General features: G+C 47.0%; 1 protein-coding gene across 5 annotated transcripts in view; it reads left to right on the forward strand.

The window, feature by feature from the left end:
* The window catches only part of LOC139276009 (cilia- and flagella-associated protein 47-like), a 1,107,008-nt gene that overhangs the window by 180,943 nt on the left and 899,902 nt on the right, over positions 1-26,163 (forward strand). For all 5 annotated transcript variants that reach the window (XM_070893331.1, XM_070893333.1, XM_070893335.1 and 2 more), the window contains exons 16-18: positions 1,732-1,976; positions 22,300-22,430; positions 24,016-24,138. In XM_070893331.1, coding sequence (XP_070749432.1) covers positions 1,732-1,976; positions 22,300-22,430; positions 24,016-24,138 — 499 coding nt within the window. The remainder of the gene's footprint in view (positions 1-1,731; positions 1,977-22,299; positions 22,431-24,015; positions 24,139-26,163) is intronic.

Consider the following 26,163-nt stretch of genomic DNA (forward strand, 5'->3'; position numbering starts at 1 on the left):
TGCCACTACTGAAAGCCTGCGGGCAATGTTTGCCACACACTGCCTACCCGATGTCCTGGTGAGCGACAACGGCCATGTTTTACCAGTGCTGAGTTCAAAGAATTCATGACCCGTAACGGGATCAAACATGTCACATCTGCCTCACTTAAACCAGCGTCCAATGGTCAGGCAGAGAGAGCAGTGCAAACCATCAAGCAAGGCTTGAGAGGGTAACTGAGGGCTCATTGCAGACTTGCCTATTCTGAGTCCTGCTTAGCTACCACACGAGACTCCACTCACTCACTGGGATCCCACCTGCTGAACTGCTCATGAAAAGAGCACTTAAGACAAGGCTCTCATTAGTTCGTTAGTTCACCCTGATCTACATGAACAGGTAGAGAGCAGGCGGCTTCAACAAAGTACATGCCATGATAGCGCAAATGTGTCACGCGAGATTGAAGTCAATGATCCTGTATTTGTATTAAGTTATGGACAAGGTCCCGAGTGGCTTCCCGGCACTGTTGTGGCCAAAGAGGGGAGTAGGGTGTTTCGGGTCAAACTTTCAAATGGACTCATTCACCGAAAACACTTGGACCAAATCAAACTCAGACTCACGGACTATCGTGAGCAACCCACCTTGGACCCTACCTTTTTTGATCCCCCAACATACACACCAGTGGCAACCGGCACCACGGTTGACCACGAAGCAGAACCCATCATCCACAGCAGCCCAGCAGGGCCCAACACACCAGACAGCCCAGAAAGGCCAGCTGCACAGCAGCCCATCGAGGGCCCAACAAATGATTCAACAACACCAGCTTTCACACTGAGATGATCAACCAGGGCAAGAAGGGCCCCAGATCAACTCACATTGTAAATAGTTATACTGTTGACTTTGGGTGCGAGTGTTGTTATATATGTATTCTTGTATTTACTCTGTACAGCCACCAAAGGGCTCATCCCCTGGAGTCCCAAGGGATCCAATAATCCCTTGGGAGCACAGGTATTTAAGGAGGCTTCACAAGTTGGAGAGGCACTCTGGTGACCTGCAATAAAAGAAGACTAAGATCACACTTTACTTTGAACTCACAGTGTTCAGTTTGACTCTTTCTCCATACACAACAGTAAGGAAATCTCTTGAACTCAATTAAATGATTCCTCGTGATTCAGGCTCAAGCGTATTGTCCAAATGCAAATTTATTACTCAGACACCAATAGTATAATAACTATTACGGTTATACAATAAACTCATATAACCTGGTTTCCTGCAGACCCAAGGTGATGCTTGGTCTCCGCAAGGTGTTGGATTTCCGACCGTCCCGTGAGCTCTTCTTACAAGAAGGCTGCAACCTGTACTTTTTCACCAGTTCAAAAGCCTTCCAGCCATCCTTAATGTCTTCTTCTTAGGCAGTCCCCTGGAGTCACGGATGATTTGCTTCCACACTAAAATGAGTTCTAAGGTGACTGATGAGACCAATATAGTATCTACAATCTCTGTCACAGGTGGGGCAGACGGTGGTTGGAGGGACGGGTGGATGGGGTGCTTGATTTGTCGTACGCTCCTTCTGCTTTTTGTACTTGCCTTCCGCGTATGTCTACTAAGTCTATCCTGATTTTGTATTGTGTTTGAACTATTGGTCCCTTAATAAATTGCCTTATAACTCCTAAGACCCTTTGGGTATCTGTGAGTGACCTGTGATCCTAAATCTTGCATACTCCAAAAATGTCTGCCAATTTTCTTTTATTATACAGGTCAATTACCTACAAAATAAATAACATCCATATCGGTCATGTATTAGTACTGGCAAATGTGGTTTGTGTTGCTCTTGAGCTGTCAAGCAGTAAGTTGGTGCTGACCCCAAACTACGGGCTCCTGGCAGAATCAGGCTTCAGGACGACAGTGCGGCTCTATAACAGAAGAAACTACCCTGCTCAATTCAGCTGGAATCCAGTACTCACAGAAAAAGGAATCGCATTCTTCATCCGACCTGATGGAGGTAACTAGTGTAAAAATTAAATGAGCTGGTTTCTTGCTTGGGTGGGAGGAACAAAAAGAGGGTAAATCAATCAGGTCACTCTTGCACAAGAGTAACTGTAACATGTTTTTGGGGATGTGTAAAGTGAAGAATAACTGATAATGAGATTATAAGAAAGTAAAAAGGAAAATGTCTGTCATCCATAACTTCTGTCAAAATATATCATACCTGAATATATATGAGATTGAGCTTAACAAACATATATTTTAGGTTTGTGGCTATAAGGGTATGCACACTAAGGTTCCAGTCCAATTGGGGATGTTATCTGTGGAATGCAGCTGGTCAAGGATGAGTATATAGATTGAAGATCAAAGAGCTTTCAATCCCAAACATAATTTTGGCATATTAATTCCAGGAACTTGAAGCTCTCACAGTGGAGAAAATATCTTTGTGACAGTTGGGAATTTTTTTTTAAAGAGTTCCATCCTCGAAATTTTCCCTGTGATTATTGACCTCTATTCTGATCATTGACAGTTTTGACAAATGTAAATTTTACATGGCAGAAGTGGGCTCAATTTGTTGAATGCCTTTCTTCTCCTTGTTTAATACTTTGTAATATTACATGCCATACTTAAAAGTTTTGCCAACAAGCTTCAATTTATATGAAGAGAATATTTTGGCCTGAAATTTGTCAAGAGCGGTGGCGCAAAATGGGGAGTATCGGATATTCAGTTCCATTGCAGAAGAATTTGAAATACATTGACATTATCAAGTCGGTGAGACTATAATCTACAAGCATAATTAAAAATATATTGGGAGAGTATTTGTATTTGAAATATTCTTTTAACTTTATGGGGGAAATGTTAAACTTCTGCTCAAAATGGGTGCGAAATCAGCAAAGCAGCTGTACTGCCTACCCAAAGCAGGTATTGGGAGGCCTGAACCATTTTTGGGTTGGGCTTCATTTAAATACCACAAGATAGCTGGTAGTGGGAGGTCAGGAAATTGTCCACCCCAACACTGTGCCAGTGGCCAGTCGATCCTGGAGACTGGAAGCAGCCCTGGGAGATAGGGTGCTCTTGCTTGGGCCGGAATTTGTGGGCCCAGGAGGAATACTCCTGTTCTTCCTGACCTCACAGAAATAAAAATTAAACATTTCTTCGGCCATTTCGTGAGCGGTCTTCAGCGGTCCCTTTAAGGACTGCTGGATAGGCCAATCAACACCTGCAAATGGGCAGACCGTGTGCAATGCATGTTCCATTTATTTGTGTCTGAAAATTACAACCAACATAGGACCTTGCATTGCATATTTATGTAGCCCCCTGCCAGAAACAGGCGGGCATGCTGCTTGCCCAGTTACAGGCCCATTTCAAAATTGCATCTCGCAAGCCATGGGTATCAATGGGGCAGCCGAGGTATCTCCTCCACCAGCACCACCCCCCTCCCCCCCCCCCCCACCCTCAATTTTAAATTTAAGGATGCCCCTATTTTCAGATGGTTGGCAGGTGAAAATCGTACCCTATACATCTCTTTGGTAAAGTCATGTTGAAAAATATTATCTGCAATTTTGTTCACTCTATCTTCATTAAGACTTTAATGCACTGTAAAAGCTGTTTCTGGTACCTAGGGCATTAAGTTACATTGAACAAGATTCACATAAATCAACATTTACAGTGACAAAGAATTAAGGAGCATGATCATGGTATTCAAAAATATAAGAGAAGGACGGGGCCGAAATTCAGGGCTACCAGAAAGCTGGCGGACCTACCTTTTTCTTCAAGTTTTTTCTGCTGGAATCGTTGAGGCGGCCTTTCTGTTGATTTTCGGGACTCTGCCGTTTTTTTAAAGTTGGACTGGAAGTCGGTCGTAGTGGGGGTGGAAGTGAGGTGGTAAGGCAGGCTGAGGGGTGGAGGTTGAGGCGGGATCGGGACTCCGCCGCTGTCAATGAGCGGCGGAGCGGTGGTGACATCACAGCGCATGTGCGTCACTACACTCTCCCCCCCTTTACCTTCGGCCACTGGGCCACCAGGGAGGGTTTCGGCTGGGCCAGTGCCCTGGCACCCAAGAGGGGGTGCCAGGCTGCTTGGCCGCCCCGACCCAAGTTCAGGTCGGCGATTTTTTGGCCTGTCCCCACTTCCGCCTCGCTGCTGCTGACTATCGCAAGCACATCATAAAAGTGCGCACCGCCGCTCTCCTTCACCTCCAGAATACTGCACCCCAAATTCACTGGAAAAAATTGTTCCCCCGCCACGCGGTGCCCCAGTGGGCACTATTTTGCTGGCCAATTGGGAAGTCGGCTGGCAAAAATAAAGACATGGCAGCTGCAACAGTAGGCTCTCCCCTTGAAGGGCCGCCGCACTACCGGGCCGCACAGAGTGAGGAGAAGGTGCACCGATAGAGAAAGCTTTCGGGGGCACCGCGCGGCAGGGGAATGATTTCTTGCAGTGAATTTGGGGCACAGTATTCTGCAGGTGAGGGAGAGCGGCGGTGCGTGCTTTTATGATGTGCTTGCGGCGGTCATCAGCAGCGGGGCAGAAGTGGGGACAGGTCGAAAAATCCCTGACCTGAATTTGGGTCGGGGCGGCCAGTTAACCACAAAGCGGTGGCCACGGGATTCCGCCCCATGGCCGCCGCAAACGGGCAGTAACGGGTCTTACCGACACCCTGAATTTCGGTTCCGTAGATAACTGTGTGAAAAATTGAAAAACATGTCCACAAATTAAAAGCCTCAATTGAAATTGTAAAAAAGAGTGCTAGACAAGTAAAACAAACTGACAGCAAAGGCAGTTGTGTCAGTTGGCTAAGATTGGATGTTATGAGAATTAGTATGGCATTAAATGATTAAATTCGACACGATGGGTTGATTTTTTGAGTCTCGACTGGTTAATTTGCGTTTAAAAACTAGACAAAATATGTGACTGGTGGAAGCGCTAACTTAAATGTAATGTCGTTGCTATGCTAGGCTCTGTAGCTTGCTGCTTCTTTTCATTCCCAAGATTAATCATAAGAACATAAGAATTAGGAGCCATAGTAAGCGATACGGTCCCTTGAGCCTGCTCTGCCATTTAATAAGATTATGGCTGATCTTCGACCTCAACTCCATTTTTCTGCCCGATCCCCATATTCCTTGATTCTTCTAGAGTCCAAAAATGTATTTATCCCAGTCTTGTATATACTCAATAATTTAGCACCCACAACCCTTTGGGATAGAAAATGGCAAAGATTCACAACCCTATGAGTGAAGAAATTCCTCCTCATCTCAGTCGTATATGGCCGAATCCTTATCCTAAGACTGTGCCCCCTAGTTTTAGACTCTCCAGTCAATGGAAACGACCTCTACGCATCTACCCTGTCAACTTCCCTCAGAACCTTATCTGTTTCAACGAGTTCACCTCTCGTTCTTCTAAACTCAAGAGAGTATTGGCTCAATCTACTTAATCTCGCCTTATAGGACAACCCTCTCATCCCAAGAATTAATGTAGTGAACCTTCGTTGCAACCCCTCCAAGGCAAATATATACTTCCTCAGATAAGGAGACCAAAGCTGTGCACAGTACTCTTTGGTCATACCAAAGTCCTGTACAATTGTAGCAAGACTTCCTTACTCTTGTACTCCAACCCACTTGCAATAAAGCAAACTTGCCTTCGTAATTGCTTGCTATACCCGCATGCCAACTCATAAGGCTGGATTTTCGGTTCTGCTCATTTCGGGGTGGTAATGTTGACGGGGCGATAAAGTTTTCGCCCAGGAACAGTTTGCACTCAGTCAGCAAAATTCATCAGCTGGTGGCATTTTGCAAGTGTCGGTAAACGCGATTGCCATAGGGATTTAAATGACCGAGATCATGATGTCAGTGAGTACGCAAAGCTCACTTGATGCACGATTTGCAGTATTCGTTCTTGCCATTGAACCTACTGGCATGCCAAAACAACAACGGGGAGAGCAGGCGCCCAAGAACAGGAAGGTGGCTGCAGCAGCGATATTGAAATAGATCATCAGCAATCAGTTGGACCTGGCTTGGTTATGCAGTTTGAATGGCTGTGTGCTACTTCCTGCAACTTCAACAGCTTTCTTTACTTATTTTAAAGTTATTTGATAACAGGGAATGATGTTGCAAATGAAAACTCTCATTATTTTTCAAAGTGTCATGCTCACATTTGCTTACAGTCATAGGGGCTGTACTGGCAGTCGACCTCACCCTCCTGGTTCTACGGCAGAGGGAGTGGAGGCAGCAAGGAAGACGGGAACATGCCTGCAGAGGGAGGAAGAACAGGGCCATGAGAGCTCTCAACAGGAAGCCTTGCCCACCTAGGGTCTTCCGACGGCACTTCTTCTACCTCCAATTAAGTGAGGAGCAGTGTATAAGGAGGCTTCGCTTCACCAAGGAGTTGGTCACAGAAATCTGCCACCTCCTGCGACTAGACCTGCAGCCTGAGACCAGGGTGACCACAACTCTCCCAGTGGAAGTTAAGGTCACCGCTGTAAAGTCCTTACACAATACCACAAATCCACACGAGGCACATTCTATGGACAAGGTCACTCCATGACCTGAATCTTTATTCACAGGACCAAGAAGTGATGACCCTGTGTGGGACCTCCCTTTATATACCTGGGTGAGCAGGTGAGGAGTGTCTCCCACAAGTTCACCCCCTGTGGTCAAGGTGTGCATTTCTTACGTATATACAGTATTTCAGTGTTACATAAAGGTTACATACATGACATCACCTCCCCCTCAACATCTTATTGGGATCATAGGTTAAGTCTCTCAGGCGGTCTGCGCTCTCTCGTGGAGCGCCGCAGTTGAGGCTCTGGTTGTTGAGCATTGGTATGTGTGTCTGTCACCTGTGGTGATTCCGGCCTGTCCGGGCTGACTGCAGGGACTGTGCATGCTGCTGAATGTTCTTGTTGCTCGTTCACTGGCGGTGGTGTGAATACCATCTCATGATCTTCCTCAGGTTCCTCAGTGTCCATGCTGAACCTTTTTTTTACTTGGTCCAGATGCTTGTGGCATATCTGCCCATTGTTAAGTTTAACCACTATGACCCTATTCCTCTCTTTGTTTATTACAAGCCTCAAGCCATTTGAGCCCCAAAGCGTGATTGAGAACAAATACGAGGTCATCAATTTCTATACATCCCCACCTTGAATTTCGGTCATGGTACTCGTTTTGGGACTGGCGCTTGCCCTCAACAATGTCGGACAGGACTGGATGAATGAGGGACAGCTGAGTTTTGAGTGTTCGTTTCATGAGTAGCTCCGCGGGCAGGACCCCCGTGAGTGAGTGCGGTTGGGACCTATAGGCCAGCAGGAGGCGCGATAGGCGGCATTGAAGGGAGGGTCCTTGATGCTTTGCTTTATGATTTGGACCACACGTTCTGCCTGGCCATTGGAGGCCGGCTTGAACGGTGCTGTCCTGACAGGGTTAATGCCATTACCCGACATGAACTCCCGGAATTCGTAGCTTGTGAAACATGGGCCTTTATCGCTAACAAGGATGTCCGGCAAGCCATGGGTCGCAAAGACCGCGCGCAGACTCTCCATGGTGGTGGATGTCGTGCACGAATTCAAAATGATGCACTCGATCCATGGCTTGAGAAACTCCACAATGAGAAACATTTTTCCCATGAACGGGCCCACGTAGTCTACATGAATGCATCCATGGCTGAGCGGGGCCTTCCTGGGAGCATTACCTAGCTAGGCACATGTCGTGCACCTGCGAACACAGTGTTCCAGGGCTGAATCAATTCCTGGCCACCACACATGTGACTGGGCAATGACCTTCATCAGCACGATGCCTGGGTGCTCGCTGTGGGTGCCCCTCTGGGGCATGACTACCCGGCTGCCCCATAGTAGGCAGTCGGCTTGGATGGAGAGCTCATCCATCTGTCTGTGAAACGGTCTGACCTCCTCAGGGCATGCTCCGTGTGTGGGCGCCCAATCCCCGGTCAGGACACATTTCTTAATCAAGGATAGGAGGGGATCTCTGTTGGTCCAGATTTTGATCTGGCGGGCTGTGATGGGGGAGCCTGCGCTATCAAAGGCATCGACAGCCATGACCATCTCAGCACTTTGCTCTGCTGCCCCCTCGGTGGTGGCCAGTGGAAGCCTGCTGAGCGCGTCAGCGCAATTTTCGGTGCCGGGCGGTGCAGGATGGTGGAGTCATACGCGGCGAGCATGAGAGCCCATCGCTGTATGCGGGCTGACGCATTGGCATTGATTACCTTGCTGTCTGACAGCAGGGATGTCAACGGCTTGTGGTCCATTTCTAATTCGAACCTTCTGCCAAAAAGATACTGATGCATCTTTTTCACCCCATAGACACATGCAAGTGCTTCCTTCTCAACCATCCGATATCCCCGTTCAGCTTGAGAGAGCGACCTGGAGGCATAAGCCACAGGTTGTAGTTGCCCTCAGCGTTACCCTGCTGCAACATGCACCCAACCCCATAGGATGATGCATCACATGTCAGAACCAATTTCTTACGGGGATCGTACAGGGTCAACAACTTATTTGAACAAAGTAGGTTCCTCGCCCGATTGAAAGCCCGTTCCTGACAGTCCCCCCAAAACCAATCACAACCCTTACGCAGGAGCACATGTAGCGGCTCCAACAATGTGCTTAAGTTCGGCAGAAAGTTCCTGAAATAGTTCAAGAAATGAACGCAACTCCGATGTGTTGCAGGGCCTGGGCGCTCGTCGAATCGCCTCCGTTTTGGATTCGATGGGCCGAATCCCGTCTGCAGTAACCCTCCTGCCCAGAAACTCGACCTCGGGAGCCAAGAACACACGCTTAGACTTCTTGAGTCGCAGGCCTACCCGGTCCAGTCGGCGTAGCACCTCCTCCAGGTTGTGGAGATGTTCCTTGATGTCACGACTGGTGATGAGGATGTCGTCCTGAAATACGATTGTTCCCGGAATGGATTTGAGCAGGCTTTCCATGTTTCTTTGAAAAATTGCGGCTGCTGATCGAATGCCAAACGGACATCTGTTATAAACAAACAGTCCCTTGTGTGTGGTGATGGTGGTCAGTAGTTTAGATTCGTCAGCCAGTTCTTGGGTCATGTAGGCTGAAGTGAGGTCCAACTTGGAGAACAGCTTGCCGCCTGCCAACGTGGCAAAAAGGTCCTCAGCTCTCGGGAGCGGGTATTGGTCTTGTAGGGACACCCGGTTGATACTGGCCTTGTAGTCGCCACAGATCCTGACTGAGCCATCCGCCTTTAGGACGGGAATGATGGGGCTTGCCCAGTCGCTGAATTAAACGGGCGAGATGATGCCCTCTTTCAGCAACCGGTCCAACTCGCTCTCAATTTTCTCCCGCATCACATACGGCACAGCTCTGGCTTTGTGGTGCACTGGTCTGGCGTCCGGGGTGATGTGTATCACTACTTTGGTACCTTTGAACGTCCCGACACCAGGTTGAAATAGTGACTCAAATTGCTGTAGGACCTGTGAGCATGAACTTCGCTCCACAGATGACATGGCGTGTACATCCCCCCATTTCCAGTTCATCTCAGCTAACCAGCTCCTTCCCAACCGTGCGGGACCATTACCTGGGACAATCCAAAGCTGCAGCTGGTTCACCGATCCATTGCGTGTGACCACCAACATTGCACTGCCAAGCACTGGAATGATTTCTTTGGTTTATGTCCATAATTGCATCTCAATGCGTTCTAGTTTCGGTCTGCTGGCCACAGCTTTTCGAATTGTTGAACACTCATGAGTGACTGGTTGGCCCCCGTGTCCAGCTCCATGTGTACAGGGATGCCGTTTAATAGGACTTTCATCATCATAGGTGGCGTTTTGGTATATGAGCTGTGAATGTTTGCCACATGAACCCGCTGAACTTCAGCGTCCATTGATTTGCCCCAAGCGTCATCCTGCCTCGCAGAACCCTCATCTGGTTCATCCGCCTCGTATATTAGCCTGGTTACAGGCTTTCTGCTCATTCTGGCTAAATGGCCACTGAGGTTACAATTTCTGCAGGCGAACTGTTGAAACCTCCAAGTCCTGGCAGAGTGTTTGCCCCCACACCTCCAGCATGAGCTGAGATTCCCATTGTTGTGAACAAAAGAGCTGTTGCAAGGCATTCCTCGCTGATTATCCCTTTGACTGCACTTGAGCACCATGTTAGTGGGTGTCAATGGTCCCATCCCGGGCCGCATTGTCCACTGGGGAGGCGTAAATGTCCGTTCAGCCTGCCATTGTCTCTGTTGGAGACTTACTTTTGGGTCTATTGCTGTCTGGGGTGTCTTGAACTGCCCTTGCCTGCCTGCGGGGCTCTGTGTCGTATTTATGATATTGACTCCCTGATCCATCGCCACGTTGGAGGCAGAATTGTGCGCGTATATTATCTTGGTTTCCTCCTCCCTGCCATAAAAGTCTGAGCCATCAATGCCACCGCTTCCAAGGTCAAGTCCTTGGTCTCAATTAGCTTTCTGAAAATCCCAGCATGACCAATACCCTCAATAAAAAATCCCTTAGCATCTCCCCCCTGTAGGCGTCTATGAACTTACAGAGGCTGGCCAAGCGCCGGAGGTCCGCAACGAAATCCGGTATGCTCTGTCCTTCCCAACGTCAGTGTGTATAGAATCTGTGTCGGGCCATGTGTACGCTGCTCGCCGGTTTGAGGTGCTCACCGATTAGTTTGCTGAGCTCTTTGAAGGTTTTGTCTGCCGGTTTCTCGGGTGCTAGCTGGTCTTTCATGAGCGCATAAGTCTTAGGTCCACAGCTGGTCAGCAGATGAGCCCTTCGCTTGTCGGCCACTGTGTCCCCCAGCCAGTCCTTCGTGACAAAACTCTGCTGAAACCTCTCAATGAAATCGTCCCAGTCCTCACCAACACAGTATCATTCATCTGTGCTGCCGGTGGCCATTCTCGTGGGTCGTTGATTCCTGTTTCTCGTCGGCAATGTAAAGTCCTTACATAATACCACAAATCCACACGAGGCACATTCTATGGACAAGGTCGCTCCATGACCTGAACCTTTAGTCACAGGACCTAGAAGTGATGACCATGCGTGGGACCTCCCTTTATATACCTGGGTGACCAGGTGAGGAGTGTCTCCCACAAGTTCACCCCCTGAGGTCAAGGTGTGCATTTCTTACATATATACAGTATTGCAGTGTTGTTACATAAAGGTTACATACATGACAACCGCAATTTATTCGCCAACCAATCCTATGCAGCAGGAGATGTAGTTAATATCTCAGAGTTCGCCATCCATCGCTGCATCCGGGAGGTCACTGAGGCTCTTTACACCAGGAGAAGGGACTATGTTGGCTTCCCTCTCAGCAGAGAGAAGCAGGACGAATATACATGTGACTTTTCCAGCATTGCGAGCTTCCCCATGGTGCAGGGTGCCATTGACTACCCACACGTGGCTTTGCGGGCACTGTATAACAATTCTGAGCTCTTCCGTAATCGCAAAGGCTACTTAATGCACAGTTGGTGTGCTATCATGCACAGCCAATGTCCATGCCCAGCAATGCTGCCTTCAATCTTCTAGCCACCACAGCAAACTCGAGGATGGCTGCTTGGAGACTGGGCCTATCCGCTCTACACCTGGCTCATGACCCCCCTCCGTAATCCCAAAACTCATGCTCAGCATTCATATAATGAGAGCCATGCGGCCACCAGGAACATCACCAAGAAGACCATTCGGATACTGAAGCAACCCTCCAGTACTCAGCAAAATGGATGTCCTATTTTGTGGTGGTCAGCTGCATGCTCCACAACTTGGCCATCATGAGGGCCCAGCCCTTGTCAACAGGGATCCACTTCAGGAGGATGATGAGGAAGAGGAGGAGAAGGAAGAGGAGGGAGGAGGCAGGCAGCTAATCCCCCTTCTGGATGGTCTGTCCGTGAGCTGCTCATCAGACTCTGATTTGAATGAATTAAATCTCAGATCCCTGCTGTTCATCACATCCCCATCATACCATCCCTGTCTCATGGAATATCATATAGTTCTCCTGGGCATAAAGTTGAAAGATTCCAAACATAATTAATAAATTTATGAACAATCACATAACACATATTTACAATAATATTATTAACTAATCAACCTTGTTCAATTCCTTAGTGCCTGTCTTTCGTGTGGATTTTCCTAACCTAGTGCTTCGGCGAAGTGCTCCCCCAGTGGCTGAAGCATGGCTGGTGGAAGGCTCTGAATTTCTGTACAAGAGACTTCAGATGGCTTTGCAGGACAACCTCGAGCAGCTCTGGACCTAGAAGGCCCGGCTGTGACTGCACCACCTCGGCATGGGCGGCTGGCTAACAGCAGCGGCAAGGGCCGTAGCAGAGTGGTAGTGTTGGGAACAGGAATGCTATCATCCTGAGAGTGGAGAGCAGGGTCTTGCTCCACTGATGCAATGCCACTCCCCTGGGGCGGCGCCTAGCAATCGATTCCAAGCAATCTGTTGGAGCGCAGATTTCTGTCATGCTGCCCTGTTCGACGGCGGTATACCCAGCCAAGATCACAGCAGTCAGAACTTGGGTGGCTTCAAGCTGAGATTGCATGAGAGTATTCTGAGCTTGGGTGGCATCTTTCTGAGAGTACATGAGGGCAGTTGGAGCATGGGTAGCCTCAAGCTAAGACTGCATGACTGCAGTCTGAGCTTGGGGTGGCTTCATGCTGAGACTGCACGAGAGCAGTCTGAGCTCCCACTGCAGCACTAAGACGTTGGGCGCTTCTGCCTGTGCTGCAATGGAAGCTGTGACATCACTCATCATGCGTGCCATCACGTCTGGGTCAGCGCGGTCTCTCTGGGTGTGTACGATCATTTCCAGGCTGGAAATCCTCAGATTCATGCTCTGCGCAGAGCCCTATGCAATGTTTGAGGTGGACTCCTCCACACTCCTTGACATTGCCGAGAGGCTCTGTGGCAGCCTTGCCATCGCACCCTTCATTTCTATGAGCATGCCCATCACCCTTTTTCTGAAGGTCTCCCCATCGAGATCCTCATCTGTGTAGCCGAACAGTTATCTTAGCTGTTGAATGTCCACCTTGGCCCCGCCTGTCTGCTCCTGCTCACGGCGATTATGTGCAACCTTGGCCTGCAAGAGAAAGTGAAGTGTTGAGTAAGTTTAGTGCAATGTGTGTGGGTGATGTGCCTGCCACCGTTGAACAGCTGTCATTGTGTGGTAGGTGTGAATGTTGATAGGTAGAATCTCCTGTGCTTTCTCCATCTACCTTTAGGTCGCAGGTTTTTTTTTTTGAACCTTGGCCTTTAGCTGCTTTGCTGCTCTCGAGTTGGGTTGTTGCTTTAAGTTCAAAAATGCCCTGTGCTTGTGGTTTATTAGCTCCTGGACCTCCTGGTCATTCTCCTCAAACCAGTCCTGGTGTTTCCTGGTTGAGTGACCGAGCGTCTCTTCGCAGGCACTGGTTATGGTGGCCTGGAGGGTAGACCAAGCGCTGTGGGCACTCTGCATCTCGGCATCATCGAGGGTCGTCAGGTTGGCAGTGAGGCGTTGCCTGTATAGGGCTCTCTTAGCTAGGTCTTTGAGTGCCCTGGTGTTGATTTTTCTGCGGCATTGCTTCTGTTGCTGTCGTCACTTTGGGGCTATATTAATGTTGATGATGGAATGGATTAGGCAGTGGTCTGTCCAGCAGTCGTTGGCTGCTGTCATGGCGTGGGTGATGCGGACATCCCTGCGATCCCTTGCTCGAACGATGACGTAGTCGAGCAGGTGCCAGTGTTTGGAGCGAGAGTGTTGCCACGATGCCTTGTACTTGTCCCTCTGGCGGAACAAGGTGTTGGTGATGACAAGGTCGTGTTCTAGGCATTTTGTCATGAGCAGGGTACCGCTGGAGTTGGTTTTCCCTACCCCCTCTCTGCTGATCACGCCTCCCCAGAGGTCCGTGTCCTTACCGACTCTGGCATTGAAGTTGCTGAGGAGGATCAGTTTGTCGTCCGTAGGAATGAGGGACAGGGATTGTTCGAGGCCAGTGAACGTAACCCCAATACCCTTTCAACATTTGTCCCACAGCTTCCTTTCCCTCTGTTACTGACCATCACAGCGTTCTCTTGGCCACAATGCTGAAATAAAAGCCACCACAAAGCAAACTTACCAATCCAACTTTATACATCTATCCATCCAATATGACAACAAGAAATCAACTCATCACCCTTATGCATTCTCTTAGTGACTGACTTGTGTGTGCCTTTGCCTAGCCTAATGATGTGTCACCCATGCTACCCTAGTGGGGACACTGCAAATGGCCTTGCTGGTCGAGCTTGAGGAGCTGGTAACTGGGAGTGTGGAATCAAGTGAGTGTTTCTTCTTTTTCTTGTTCTTCTTCTCTCCCTTCTCCCTCTTCTTGGTCAACCACTAGTTGGGCAGGCTGCTTTTTTTGCATGTGTGAAATGAGGAAGGCACAGGGTGGAGTTGTGGTCTTCTTTCCTATGGTAGTAGCACAGTAAATCAATTGTAAATACCTAAGTCAGATATCCAGGCCAAAGCTTCCGGTGTAACTGCGTGGATATATTGTAGGTTGCCTGCGAATTTCCTCTGAGGGCAGTGCTCAATGATGTGCTCCAGGGAATTGTGTTAAGGGGAGGGCAGGAAAACAAGAGGTGCATGCGAGACGGAAGATAACATATAACGATACCAACATCTTGTATCCTTTCAGCCCCGCCTCGGCCAAGAGCTCAGCCATGCCCCTGCCAAGAATGGCCTGCACCATCACCTCCAAGGGGGTGAGGTGAAGCTATGAATATGGTTGGTACAGATTGTTGGTAGGCGAGTGATGTGGGTGGGGGTGGGGTGGGTAGAGGGTGAGGGAGCTGTGCATTGAGAAGTGTGTGAGGCTAGTGATGCAATTGATAGGAGACGGCATTTGAAGTAGTCTGAAGTTATGAAGCTTCTTTGGGCACTGGAGATGGGTATTGTGGGAGACACCGCTGGCAGTGACAGTCTCGGTGATCTCGCCCCACATACTTCTTTCTGGAGGTCGTCCTGGCCCCTGTGGGTACAGGACCTCTCTTTCAGAGTTGACTCCCTGCACAAAGCTGGGGAGCTGCGTGCGAGACCATGGGTGTCCTTCCCTGACTTGCTAAGCCATTTGTATTTGTGCTGAAGCACTTTTCCTATTTTTTGAGGTGTGGAAGGGAATTCACCTTTAAGAGCTGAACACTTCCATTTGGGAATTTATTTTCAAATGTTAATTTTTTTTAAAAGACAGTAGAGCTGTAAGGGCTGAAAACTGCATTTTTTTTTTTTACTTCATTTTTATTTTTTATCAGTTCAGAAGGCATTATCCTTTTAAGCAAACGACAATGCATTGTCCCTTTTTCTATCCCACAACTCCTAGCAAAATCATAGCCTCGCTTCCAGAGGCAGTTGGAAGATGCTACCCGCTTCTGGATGACACATTCGGAACTGATACCACCAGAAGGGTTACACTGTGAGTTTTGTGCTGGGTTACTAATCAGTAGTCCCCAGCACAAATTTTTCAGTTCTACTGGTGCCAACATTTTCGGCAACCGTTAACCCGTGGCCACGGTGGCCCACTCGAATTTTTAGGCTAATGACTATAACATAATCAGGTTGGATACAAAAAATGCAAGCAGTCAAAGATAAAGTACAACTGGAAAAAAATTGGCAAGATAAAAAGGGAAGTAGGCCAGATAAATTTGACACAATAATTGATAGAAAAGAAAGTGGACAAAAGTAAGGGAAGTTGAAACAGATGATTAAGGTACAAACTCAACATGTTCCCACAAGTAATAAAGGAGATACAGTTCCTCAGATGAGTACAGAATTTAAAGTGAGATATAAAGTGATATATGACAAATCTAGGGCTATAATAATAAGAAAATCAAGCAGTGTATAGAAAATACAGATGAACATAAAAATAATAGGAACTTCCAGATCTGGGAATGACCATTTCACTCTAATTGGCCAGCCGCAGATTTCAAAAACAGACTACAGTAGTTTTTTCTTGCCAAGTGCCTATACAACAGAACCTAGGTGCATACAAGTATGATACATGCTATAGTGACAATAATGCAGACCTAGTTCAAACAAGGGCAGGAATGGGAACTTAACATTCTAGGCTACAATGTATCCAGGAAGGATAGGGAAGAGAAAAAAGGAGAGGTTTGTGGCAGTATTGATCAAAGATGCTGTTACAGTTCTGGAAAGGGAGGATGTGCTTGAGGTTTCAAAGGCATAAGCCTAGGGACCGAAATTCATCAGCCCATCGCCCGCTATCGCCAACTGCCGCCCACTCCCGCCGACATTCCTCCTGAAGATCCGTCCAGTGCCACTTTGGAGAAGGCCTGGAGCGGGCTGGAACGGGTGGGAGGAGAGAGCCGCCGGGAACCGCCGGCTGATGTCAGCGGACGGCCAAGTGACGCAACTGACCTCCCACCTGCCAAGCTCCCAGATTCCTGTTGGCGGGAGTCGGCGGGACTCGCCGGCAGAACGGGGGTGGACCGCTGGCTGCAGGCCGGTCTGTCTCCGACGGTAAGTCTGAAGAACCTGAAAAAGAAGTAAGTGAACAGTTAAAATTCTTTTTTCAACAGCGACTTACCTGCATGGGGTCCCCTGAAGGTCTTTGGATAGCTTTTGTATTTTTTATTGGTGATTTTTCAGGTCTTCGACCCTCCATGGGCCCGATTCCATCCTTGGCGGCACTTGGGCGGCAAGCGCCTCTGCCGCCGAGAATGAGATATCCCTCCCGCTGCCGCCCAGATTGGTGGCATACATTGTCCATTTGCCACCCGGCGACCTTCGAGGGGACCTCGACCGTGAATATTCTGCCCAAAGTACTGTCCGGTACCTCGGCGGCCATTGGTGGCACTTTGGGCGGCACTTGGGCGGGCGGAGGCCTTGATGAAAATCGGCTCCCTAGAATTTGGATAAGGCCTGAAAACGGGCACAGACAGAGTGAAGTGTGATGTGCCCACGCCATTTCAAAGAGGTTTAGGCAGCGCAAAATTTGTGCTGCCTGCTCATTATAATGATTGAAACACTGATCTCAGTGCTAAATGTGCTGCTGTTTGGCTTAGCGCTGAACAGGGGGTGCCAATATCGGGTGCTGTCTACTTGCCAATACAATTTGGCCTAGGCTCTCTGCACTACTTAAAGGGGAAGTGCTTTGTTGCATAAGCACCTCATTGTCAGTGTGGATAATGCCATGGCCCAACAGGCAAGAGAGAGGGCGCAGAGATTTATCAGTTGTGGCACTGAAGGCGTTGATTCTGGTTGTTCAAAGATGCCGTGGGGTTCTTTACAGCAGGGGGGCTGGAGGTCTTCAAGGCAGAACAGCAGAAGGGTGTGAGAGGAGATAGCTGAAGCTGTCAGTGCGACAAGAGTTGTCCCAAGAGCCTGTACCAGTGCCGCAAGAAGTTTAATGACCTCACACGATTGGTCAAGTTGAGTGAATCTTCAGCTCACCATCTGCAGCACTAGCTTCACACACTGCCCAATGCACCATCATAGGCAGTCCCTCGAAATCAAGGAACACTTGCTTCCACTCTAAAAGTGAGTTTTCAGGTGACTATACAGTCCAATACAGGAATTACAGTCTCTGTCACAGACAGTCATTGAAAGAAAGGGTGGGTGGCGAGTCTGGTTTGCTGCATGCTCCTTCCGCTGCCTGCGTTTGTTTTCTGCATGCTCTCGGCGACGAGACTCAAGGTGCTCAGCGCCCTCCCGGATGCTCTACCTCCACTTAGGTCGGTCTTTGGCCAGGGATTCCCAGGTGCAATGGGGATGTTGCACTTTATCAAGGAGGCTTTGAGGGTGTCCTTGAAACGTTTCCTTTGCCCACCTGGGGCTCGCTTGCCGTGTAGGAGTTCCGAGTAGAGCGCTTGCTTTGGGAGTCTTATGTCGGGCATGCGGACAATGTGGCCCGCCCAACGGAGCTGGTCAAGTGTGGTCAGTGCTTTGATGCTGGGGATATTGGCCTGATCGAGAACACTGACGTTGGTGCGTCTATCCTCCCAGGGAATTGCAGGATCTTGCGGAGACGTCGTTGGTGGTATTTCTCCAGCGATTTGAGGTGTCTCCTGTATATGGTCCATGTCTCTGAGCCATACAGGAGGGCGGGTATCACTACTGCCCTGTAGGCCATAAGCTTGGTGTCAGATTTGAGGGCCTGATCCGCGAACGGTCTCTTCCTCAGGCGTCGTTGATGTCTGCCCTTGCTGATAGTAGGCTCCCGAGGTATGGAAAGTGGTTCACGTTGTCCAAGGCCGCGCCATGTATTTTGATGACCGGGGGGGGCAGTTGGTGGAGGACCTTTGTCTTACGGATGTTTAGGATGTTTAGTGTAAGGCCCATGCTTTCATACGCCTCGGTGAAGATGTTGACGATGGCTTGGAGTTCAGTCTCTGAAAATGCGCAGACACAAGAGTCGTCTGTGTACTGTAGTTCGACGACAGAGGATGGGACGGTCTTGGATCTAGCCTGGAGGCGACGAAGGTTGAACAGGTTCCCACTGGTTCTATAGTTTAGTTGCACTCCAGCGGGCAGCTTGTTGAGCGTGAGATGGAGCATTGCCGCACCACCATCACTCACCTACCAACAATCTCTAGCAATCAACATTCATAGCTTCACCTCACCCTCACACACTTACCATTGTTGCGAGACTAACACCCACATTTCACACCTTGTACACACTGCCAGCTATTCAACCATGGCAGGCATATCATCCAAACATATTGCACCACACTCACTAACACACCTCCCTTTCTCTTGCTGGCAAATGTGGCTGATAGCCACCGGATGCAGCAGCTGCCGGGCGGAGGGGAAGCCCAACTGCAGAGCCTCACAGAACTGGAGGAAGCAGTCTGGGAGACAATTGGCGGGGCCATCACTGAATCCATGGCGAGCAGCAAAGTCGAATGCTTTGCTGGTGACGGATGTTCATACCTAATCCTTCTTCTCACATCCCACTTCCCCCTTAACTCACAATCTCTTCTCAGTTACAAGCTGCTGATGGTGTATGCATGGGTATCCTGCTTTCACCCCCTCCCCTCACCACAACCAGACCCTTGTGCCTTTCTCCTTTCAGATACCCAAGAAGTCCCACCAGCCCAGCCTGTCCCTGAAGTAATGGAGGAGGAGAGTGAAGGAGAACAAGAGACACCATCACTCCATCTGACACTCACAGGCACCAGTTCAGAAATTGGCACTGCATGGATTTTAGAGGGTAGGAAAGAGGCGAGATCTGCATGTGCTATGTCACTGGACACGAGTAAGTTGCAGCCAGAACATGAAAGACAGACACTAAGGAAATGCACAAGGGTGTTTAGTTGATGTTGTTGTTTTGATTTGGAATTTCTAAATTGAGGGAGAAATTACAATCCTTTGTGATGTTCCTCCGTATGAACACCTCCGACCCGAAAAAATCTATGAATGTACCTGGTGGTCATGGAGGAACATAGGATTCCGGTCAGAGGCCTAGATTTGCTGAGCAGCGCATGTGGCGATGTCTTTCACGTATGTACGTAGATGCTGGAGTCATGTGGGCCTGGACCACCAATCACAATGAGGTATTCTCATTGATAAAAATGGGAGCTGTTTGTACGGGCTCCCATTACTATCAATGAGAAAATCCCCTAAAACACCGAAACACAGCATAATAAATAAATAAAACACCTCCCATATTTAAAATGAATTAAAATTAAATGTAATTAAATGTTTTAGAAAAAATATATATTTTTGGAATTTTTTTTAAAGTGTTTTAATAGGGTTAAAATAAACTTACCTTAATGGACAGGGATTTTAATCTAAAAATGAGTGTTTTAATTACATTTTTATAGGTTTTGAAAGTGTTACGCTGGTAAAAGTAGACTATATAACTGCTTTTACCAGGTGTAAAAGTTTGAAGGACATTCGTTGGGCAAGAGTTGGGCAAATAGCCCAATCTCTGCCCCGCGGATGTCCTTCTCCTGGTGATGCGTGGATTCTGTCAGAAGAAATCTCGGAATTCTCGGCGCATGCGCATTGCTCCCCGAGAACCGGCTTTTGCAAGGCCTCGCCGGGTGCATGCGCACACTGTACGGACCCGGCGAGGCTGCAATTTTCGGCCCATTATGTTTGGAATGCTTGTTTTGTGGTGGCTCTCATTTCAGTTTTGTGCCCAGGAGAACGCTGTGATGTTCCGTGACAGAGGGATGGTAAGATAGGGAAGTGGTGAGCAACGGGGCTGTGGGGTTTCGTTCATTGGAACTGGAGTCTGATGAGACGCTCAGACAGTCCATCGGGATCTGCTACCTTCCTACTCTTCCTTCTCTTCTTCCTCCTTCTTTTCCTCCTTCTCCTTGTCCTGACATGGTCCTGGAACTCATGGTGGCAACGGCTGTGCCCTTATGATGGCCAAATTGCAGCAGACCACTACAAAATGGGACACACATTCCGGTGTGTACTGGAGAGCTCTTCCCGAGCGGTCAAGGCAGCAGAACCTTTGCTTTAGCACCCCGATGGTCTGCTTGATGATGTTCCTGTTAGAATCATAGCTCTTATTATATGAGTGCTGGCCACAAGTGGTGGGGTTGCGGAGGGAAGTCATCAGCCAAATGCAGAGCGGATAGCCCTTTCTCCCTCGGGTGTGACGTGTTGGCTGGAAGATTGTTGGACCAAACTGATTCAGGATGAAGGCATCATAATTGCTGCCAGGGTACCTGGTATTCACCATCATGATATGCTGGATATGGTCACACACCAACTGCACATTAAGAGAATGGTAGCCTTTGTGGTTATGAACATCTCAGGATTGTCTGCAGTCGATGGTGTCCTGCACCATGGGGAAGCCTAAAATATTGGCAAAGCCAAATGCATGCTTTTCCTGTAGTACAGAGCCTATGTGACCTCCTGGATGGAGTGATGGATGATGAACTGGGAGATGTTTGCTATGCCTCCTACTCCAGACTGGAAGGATCTACTGGTGAAAGATGGGCCGAATTTCATGCCCATAAGGAGCAGAAGAGGGGCAGTTACACTGCTGGGTGTGTACTATAGACCACCAAATAGTGGGGAGGAGACGAATGAGAACATCTGTAAGCCAATTTCAGAAAGATGTAACAACAATCAAATATTGATAATGGCGGACTTTAATTATCCTAATATAGCCTGCTAAAAAAACAGTGTAAAGAGCAAGGAAGGGGCGGAATTCCTGAAATGTGTATAGGTAAACTTTCTCATTTAGTATTTTTGGAGCCCATCGAGGATGGAGCAAAAGCAATTTGATTGAATTTTTTCATGAAATAGTAGAGAGGGTTGATGAAGGTAGTGAGGTTGGGTTGTGTATATGAATTTTCATAAGGCGTTTGATAAAGTGCTACATAATATACAAAATTGAAACTCATGGGATTAAAGGGGCAGCGGATAATGGGCAGACATGTGGCAGATGAAATTTAACGCAGAGAAGTGTGAAGCGATACATTTTGGTCGGAAGAATGAGGAGAGGCAATGTAAACTAAATGATACAATTTTAAAGTTGGTGCAGAAACAGAGAGACCTGGAGGTGTATTTACACAAATCCTTGAAGGACAAGTTGAGAAGACAAGTTGAGAATGCATTATGGGATCCTTGACTTTATTGATAGAGGCATAGAGTACAGAAGCAAGGAAGTTATGCTAAGTTATAAAACATTGGTTAGGTCTCATCTTGAGTATTGTGTTCAATTCTGGGCACCACACTTTAGGAAGGATGTTAAGGCTTTTGAGAGAGTTCAGAAGAGATTTACTAGAATAGTACAAGGCATGAAGTACTTTAATTATGTGGAGAGACAGGAGATGTTCAGCCATGAACTCATTGAATGGCGGTGCAGGCTCGAAGGGCCGAATGGCCTACTTCCACACCTATTTTCTATGTTTCTATGCTGAGGTTATTCTCTTTAGAGCAGAGGTTAAGAGGAGATGTGATAGGGGTGTTCAAAATTATGAATTGTTTTGATAGACTAATTATGAATAGTCTTGATAGTTTTCACATAAGACAAAACTGTTTCCAGTGGCAGAAGGGTCATTAACCAGAGGACACAGATTTAAGGTAATAGGCAAAAGAACTAAAGATGACGCAAGGACATTTTTTTAATGCAGCAAGTTGTTGTGATCTAGAATGTATTGTCGGCAAGAGTAGTGAAAGCAGATTCAATAGTAACTTTCAAAGAAAATTGATTAATACTTGAAGGGAAAATATTTATAAGGCTATGGGGACAGAGCGAGGGAGTGGGTCTAATTAGATAGCTCTTTCAAAGAGCCAACACAGGCGTGATGGGCCAAATGGCCTTCTTGTGTGCTGTATTTATATTATCTCACCTCAAGTTTAAATGTTTTTTCTTATTTATACAACGTAGTTGTTCATTGAAAGAATATCTGTGAACTATATTTTATGCAGGCATTGTGGATGCATTCAATGATCTGGAATGTGAAGTGGTCTGGCATGCATCATTCTTCTCCCCTGCGGAAGGAGAATTTGAGCTTATTGTACATCATGGGAACAAACTAAGATTGAAGTGTATTGCTAAGGTACAATGTTGTATTGTTTTATTTGTGTAGTTCTTTAAGTTTTCTTCTATAAATTGAATTTGAATACATATTTTATTTTAAGATAATTTATTATTGAACATGTACTAGCTATTTCTGTCCTTTAATAAAAGAATGCCTTATCTGCTCTACCCATTATTTCCAATTACTTATAAGGACTGTTACAATGACTTCCAAAACTACTTGGAAATTTTGTGTGCTGTGCTGTCGTTATGTTAAATTCCATTTATTATTCCTTACCCCATCCACTTAATTCTCCAGACTCACTGAAATGCCAGCTGTCGCCCTTGACAATGAATGGACTAAATGATTCTAATTTAAGCAGTATTTTCTAGTTTTAAGCGCACTTCAATGTTACACAAATCATCTTTTGTACTCAAGAATGTTTCCCCTGCTTTGATTTTAGTCTTTTCTGTAACCACCAGTGCGGTAAAAAATATAACTATTTCAGTCCATATTTATAATATATTAACTTTCTTAGCTGGGTCACGTGTTCCTTTGAAATGGTGCCAGCCATGGCTCACTGGTAGCATTCCCACCTTTGACTCAGAAGTTGTCGGAGGTGCGGTCTTTCAAATGAGACGTAAAACCAAGGTCCTGTCTGTCCTATCAGGTGAACGTAAAAGATCTCATGGCATTATTTGAAAAAGATCAGGGGAGTTCCCACTGGTGTAATTCTGAATCAACCTGTTATGATTGTCGCATACTTTGTGTCTTGCTAGTAATCTAATAGTATTTATCCTTCCTCCAACATCATTAAAACCACATTAACACCAACCGTCTGCCTGCTTCCATTTCTAAAGGGGCCTACACTGGGTGGCCATAGTGATGGGAGTGAGAAGGTGCTAGGAAATGGATGGTGTTGTTGGAACACAAAAATGGATGGGATGGAATAGGACATAGTAGAAAGCACAAGAGCAGATTGAATGGGAGGGGAGCTGCTCAGTGATGCCGGCCAACTCCGACTGGAAAATGAAGCCTGTAGCTTTCGGCGGCTGTTTTCCTCACAATCCCACACCATGCCACCCACTAATCTCCACCTGAACGAAAAGCAGAAAAGAAAAATACAGAGAGAAAGCAGAAAAGCATACAGAGAGAATAAAAATGTGTTGGGGAGAGACAGCAGTAGAAGTGGAGAGACAGAGAAATAACACAACAACACAAAGATAACAGGGGCGGGAGCTGCTCATTGATGCCGGGCACATTTTCTAGCTCTTGTGCTTTTCCATGTCCTATTCCATCCCATCCTTTTTTGTGTTCCAACAACACCATCCATTTCCGAGCACCTCCTCACTCCCATCACTCTGGCTACCAGCATCGCCCCCTTTAGAAATGGAAGCAGGTAGAGCGTTAGCGTTAATGTGGTTTTAATGATATTGGATGAAGGATAAATAAGGACAGTTATGACAGCTCCTATTTTCTGACTTACTGTGTGCAACACTACGTGAGATGCAGTAGTAGATGTTTAACCTTACAGTAATTCTGAATCAACCTGTTATGATTGTAGCATATTTTGTGTCTTGCAATATCTAATCAAAATTACTTTGAATTCTTTCTTGTTTTAAAGCTTGGTCACGTCAATGTTCATTTTGTTGAGAATCGTGTGCTTTTTAAAGCTGCTCCTTGGAATTTAAGTACCATGAAGACAGCTGTTCTCAAAAATTATGGACAAAATCATGCTTACTTTAAGGTATATCAATTACTGACTTTTTACTTGAGTTGCTATGTCCCTTTATTTTTAATTATTTATATATTAAAAAATTGTAGCTAAATTTGTATGAAGACTGGAAACAAATGAAAAGTATTTTAGTTCAGGGTTTGAGAAAGAATAGCTTTGAACTGTTACAATTTTTTTTACATTGATTTCACAAGTGTACACCAATGGGGTTGGGGGTGGAATGGGAACACAGGACAATAGGATTTCTTTACAAGCAACATCTGAAACTTGATACATTCTGCAACAACGCACACTTCTAAAATGCCTTTAATATAGTGAAACGAACCAAGACACTTCCACAAAATGGATAATGGAACAAGAAATAGAAAAATAATGTTGGGGGAAGAAATCTAAGGGACAGATAACAAGTAGATTTTGAAGAGGGTTTTGAAGGTGGGGAGAGAAGCAGTTAGGTGGAGAGGTTTAGAAAATGAATTCCAGAAAGAAGGGCCATAACTGTTGCAAGCCTGTCACCAATGATGGAGCCGAGGATATGGTAGTGTAGTGATTCTGTTATTGGACTGGCAATCCAGACTTGGTAGACTGACCACTTTAATGAAAACTAGCACTTAAATTTAAAGATACAAAGGAAGGGAGGAGTCAACCCAGACAGCTTCTTTCTGCCCGAGCTGTTCGTGACGACTCATCTGACTGCGGTACCAGTAAACGCAATCCCAATTCCCCATTCATCAATAATCCCGCACCTTACCTTCCCTCTGTCACTGACCATCACAGCATCTGCTTGGCCACAATGCAAAAATAAAAGCCACCACAAAATAAACATTGCAAACCAAAATTTATAAATAAAATCATGCCATATTGCATACAAAAGTCAAGTAATCACCCTTGTGCATTCCCTTAGTGCCTATCTTCTGTGTGCCTTTGCCTGTCCGAATGCTTCTACGCAGTGCTACCCAGTGGCTGCAGCAAGGCCAATTGAAGGCTGCTGACTTTCATTGGAGGAAACTGCAGATGGCCTTGGAGGATGACCTCAAGCAGCTTTGGGTCTAGAAGGCCTGGGTTCGGAATGCACCATCTTGGTATTATCTTTGAGGTTCTGCTTTTTAAGTTGAACCCTAGCTCCTCAAACTCTCTCAGCAGAATCTTATTCCTAGTTGAATGGCCTCCTGTACCATGGTGCCGTGGTCAGTTTGCTCATTTACCCTGCAGACTTTGCTTTCATCCACACAGGCAGCAAGAACCTAAGATCTGTTGGGCAAGGGCAAAGGCTGAGACTCCTCCAGCACTGCACCTAGGATCCCCTTACCTGCCTGAGTTGTAGTCACACCCTCCTGTCCAATGACCACTAACCAGACCTGTACCACTACCTAACCTAAAGGGTGTGACTGCCCCCTGGATCAAAGTGTCCAGATAACTCTCCCCTTCCCTGATGCCCCACAATGTCTGCACCTTGGACTCCAGTTCAACAACTCTGCACTGAAGTTCCTTGAGATGCAGTCACTTACTGCAGACGTGGTCGTCCGGGATCGCGATGCTCTTCACAAAATCCTACATGCTGCAGTTGTGGGACACCACCTCCACTGCCATCCCTTTATAACCTTGTTTTGTTTATTTAGTTAATTAAAATGTATGTATTTATTTAATTAACTTAGCTTCATTTTTAGCTACTAGATCTAGTTTAAGTATTAGGTATATTCAATTAAATATTTACCGGTAACACAAAAGGATGCTAAGTATTGGAGACAAAAAGAAACACCTTCTCCCTCTGCTCTGATTTCCCACTCTCTCCAAACTCCCAAGTTTAACACTCTGTTTAGAAGCACTCTGTTTAAATTCACTCTGTGCAGGCCACTGTATGCGTCAGCAGATAGTGTTGACTTTTGTACCTTTTGTAGTCCTCCCTATTGAAGTGCACATCTGAGTCCTCTGCAGGAGAACTCGTGTGTGATTCACTCTCACGAGCTGGCACCTACGCTACCCTTGCTCCCTGTTCTCGCTGCAGGCCACTTGTGTCCGGTGTCTCATCACATGCAGATC

The sequence above is a fragment of the Pristiophorus japonicus genome, chromosome 11, assembly GCF_044704955.1.
Source record: "Pristiophorus japonicus isolate sPriJap1 chromosome 11, sPriJap1.hap1, whole genome shotgun sequence".
In the NCBI taxonomy this organism is placed as follows: Eukaryota; Metazoa; Chordata; class Chondrichthyes; family Pristiophoridae; genus Pristiophorus; species Pristiophorus japonicus.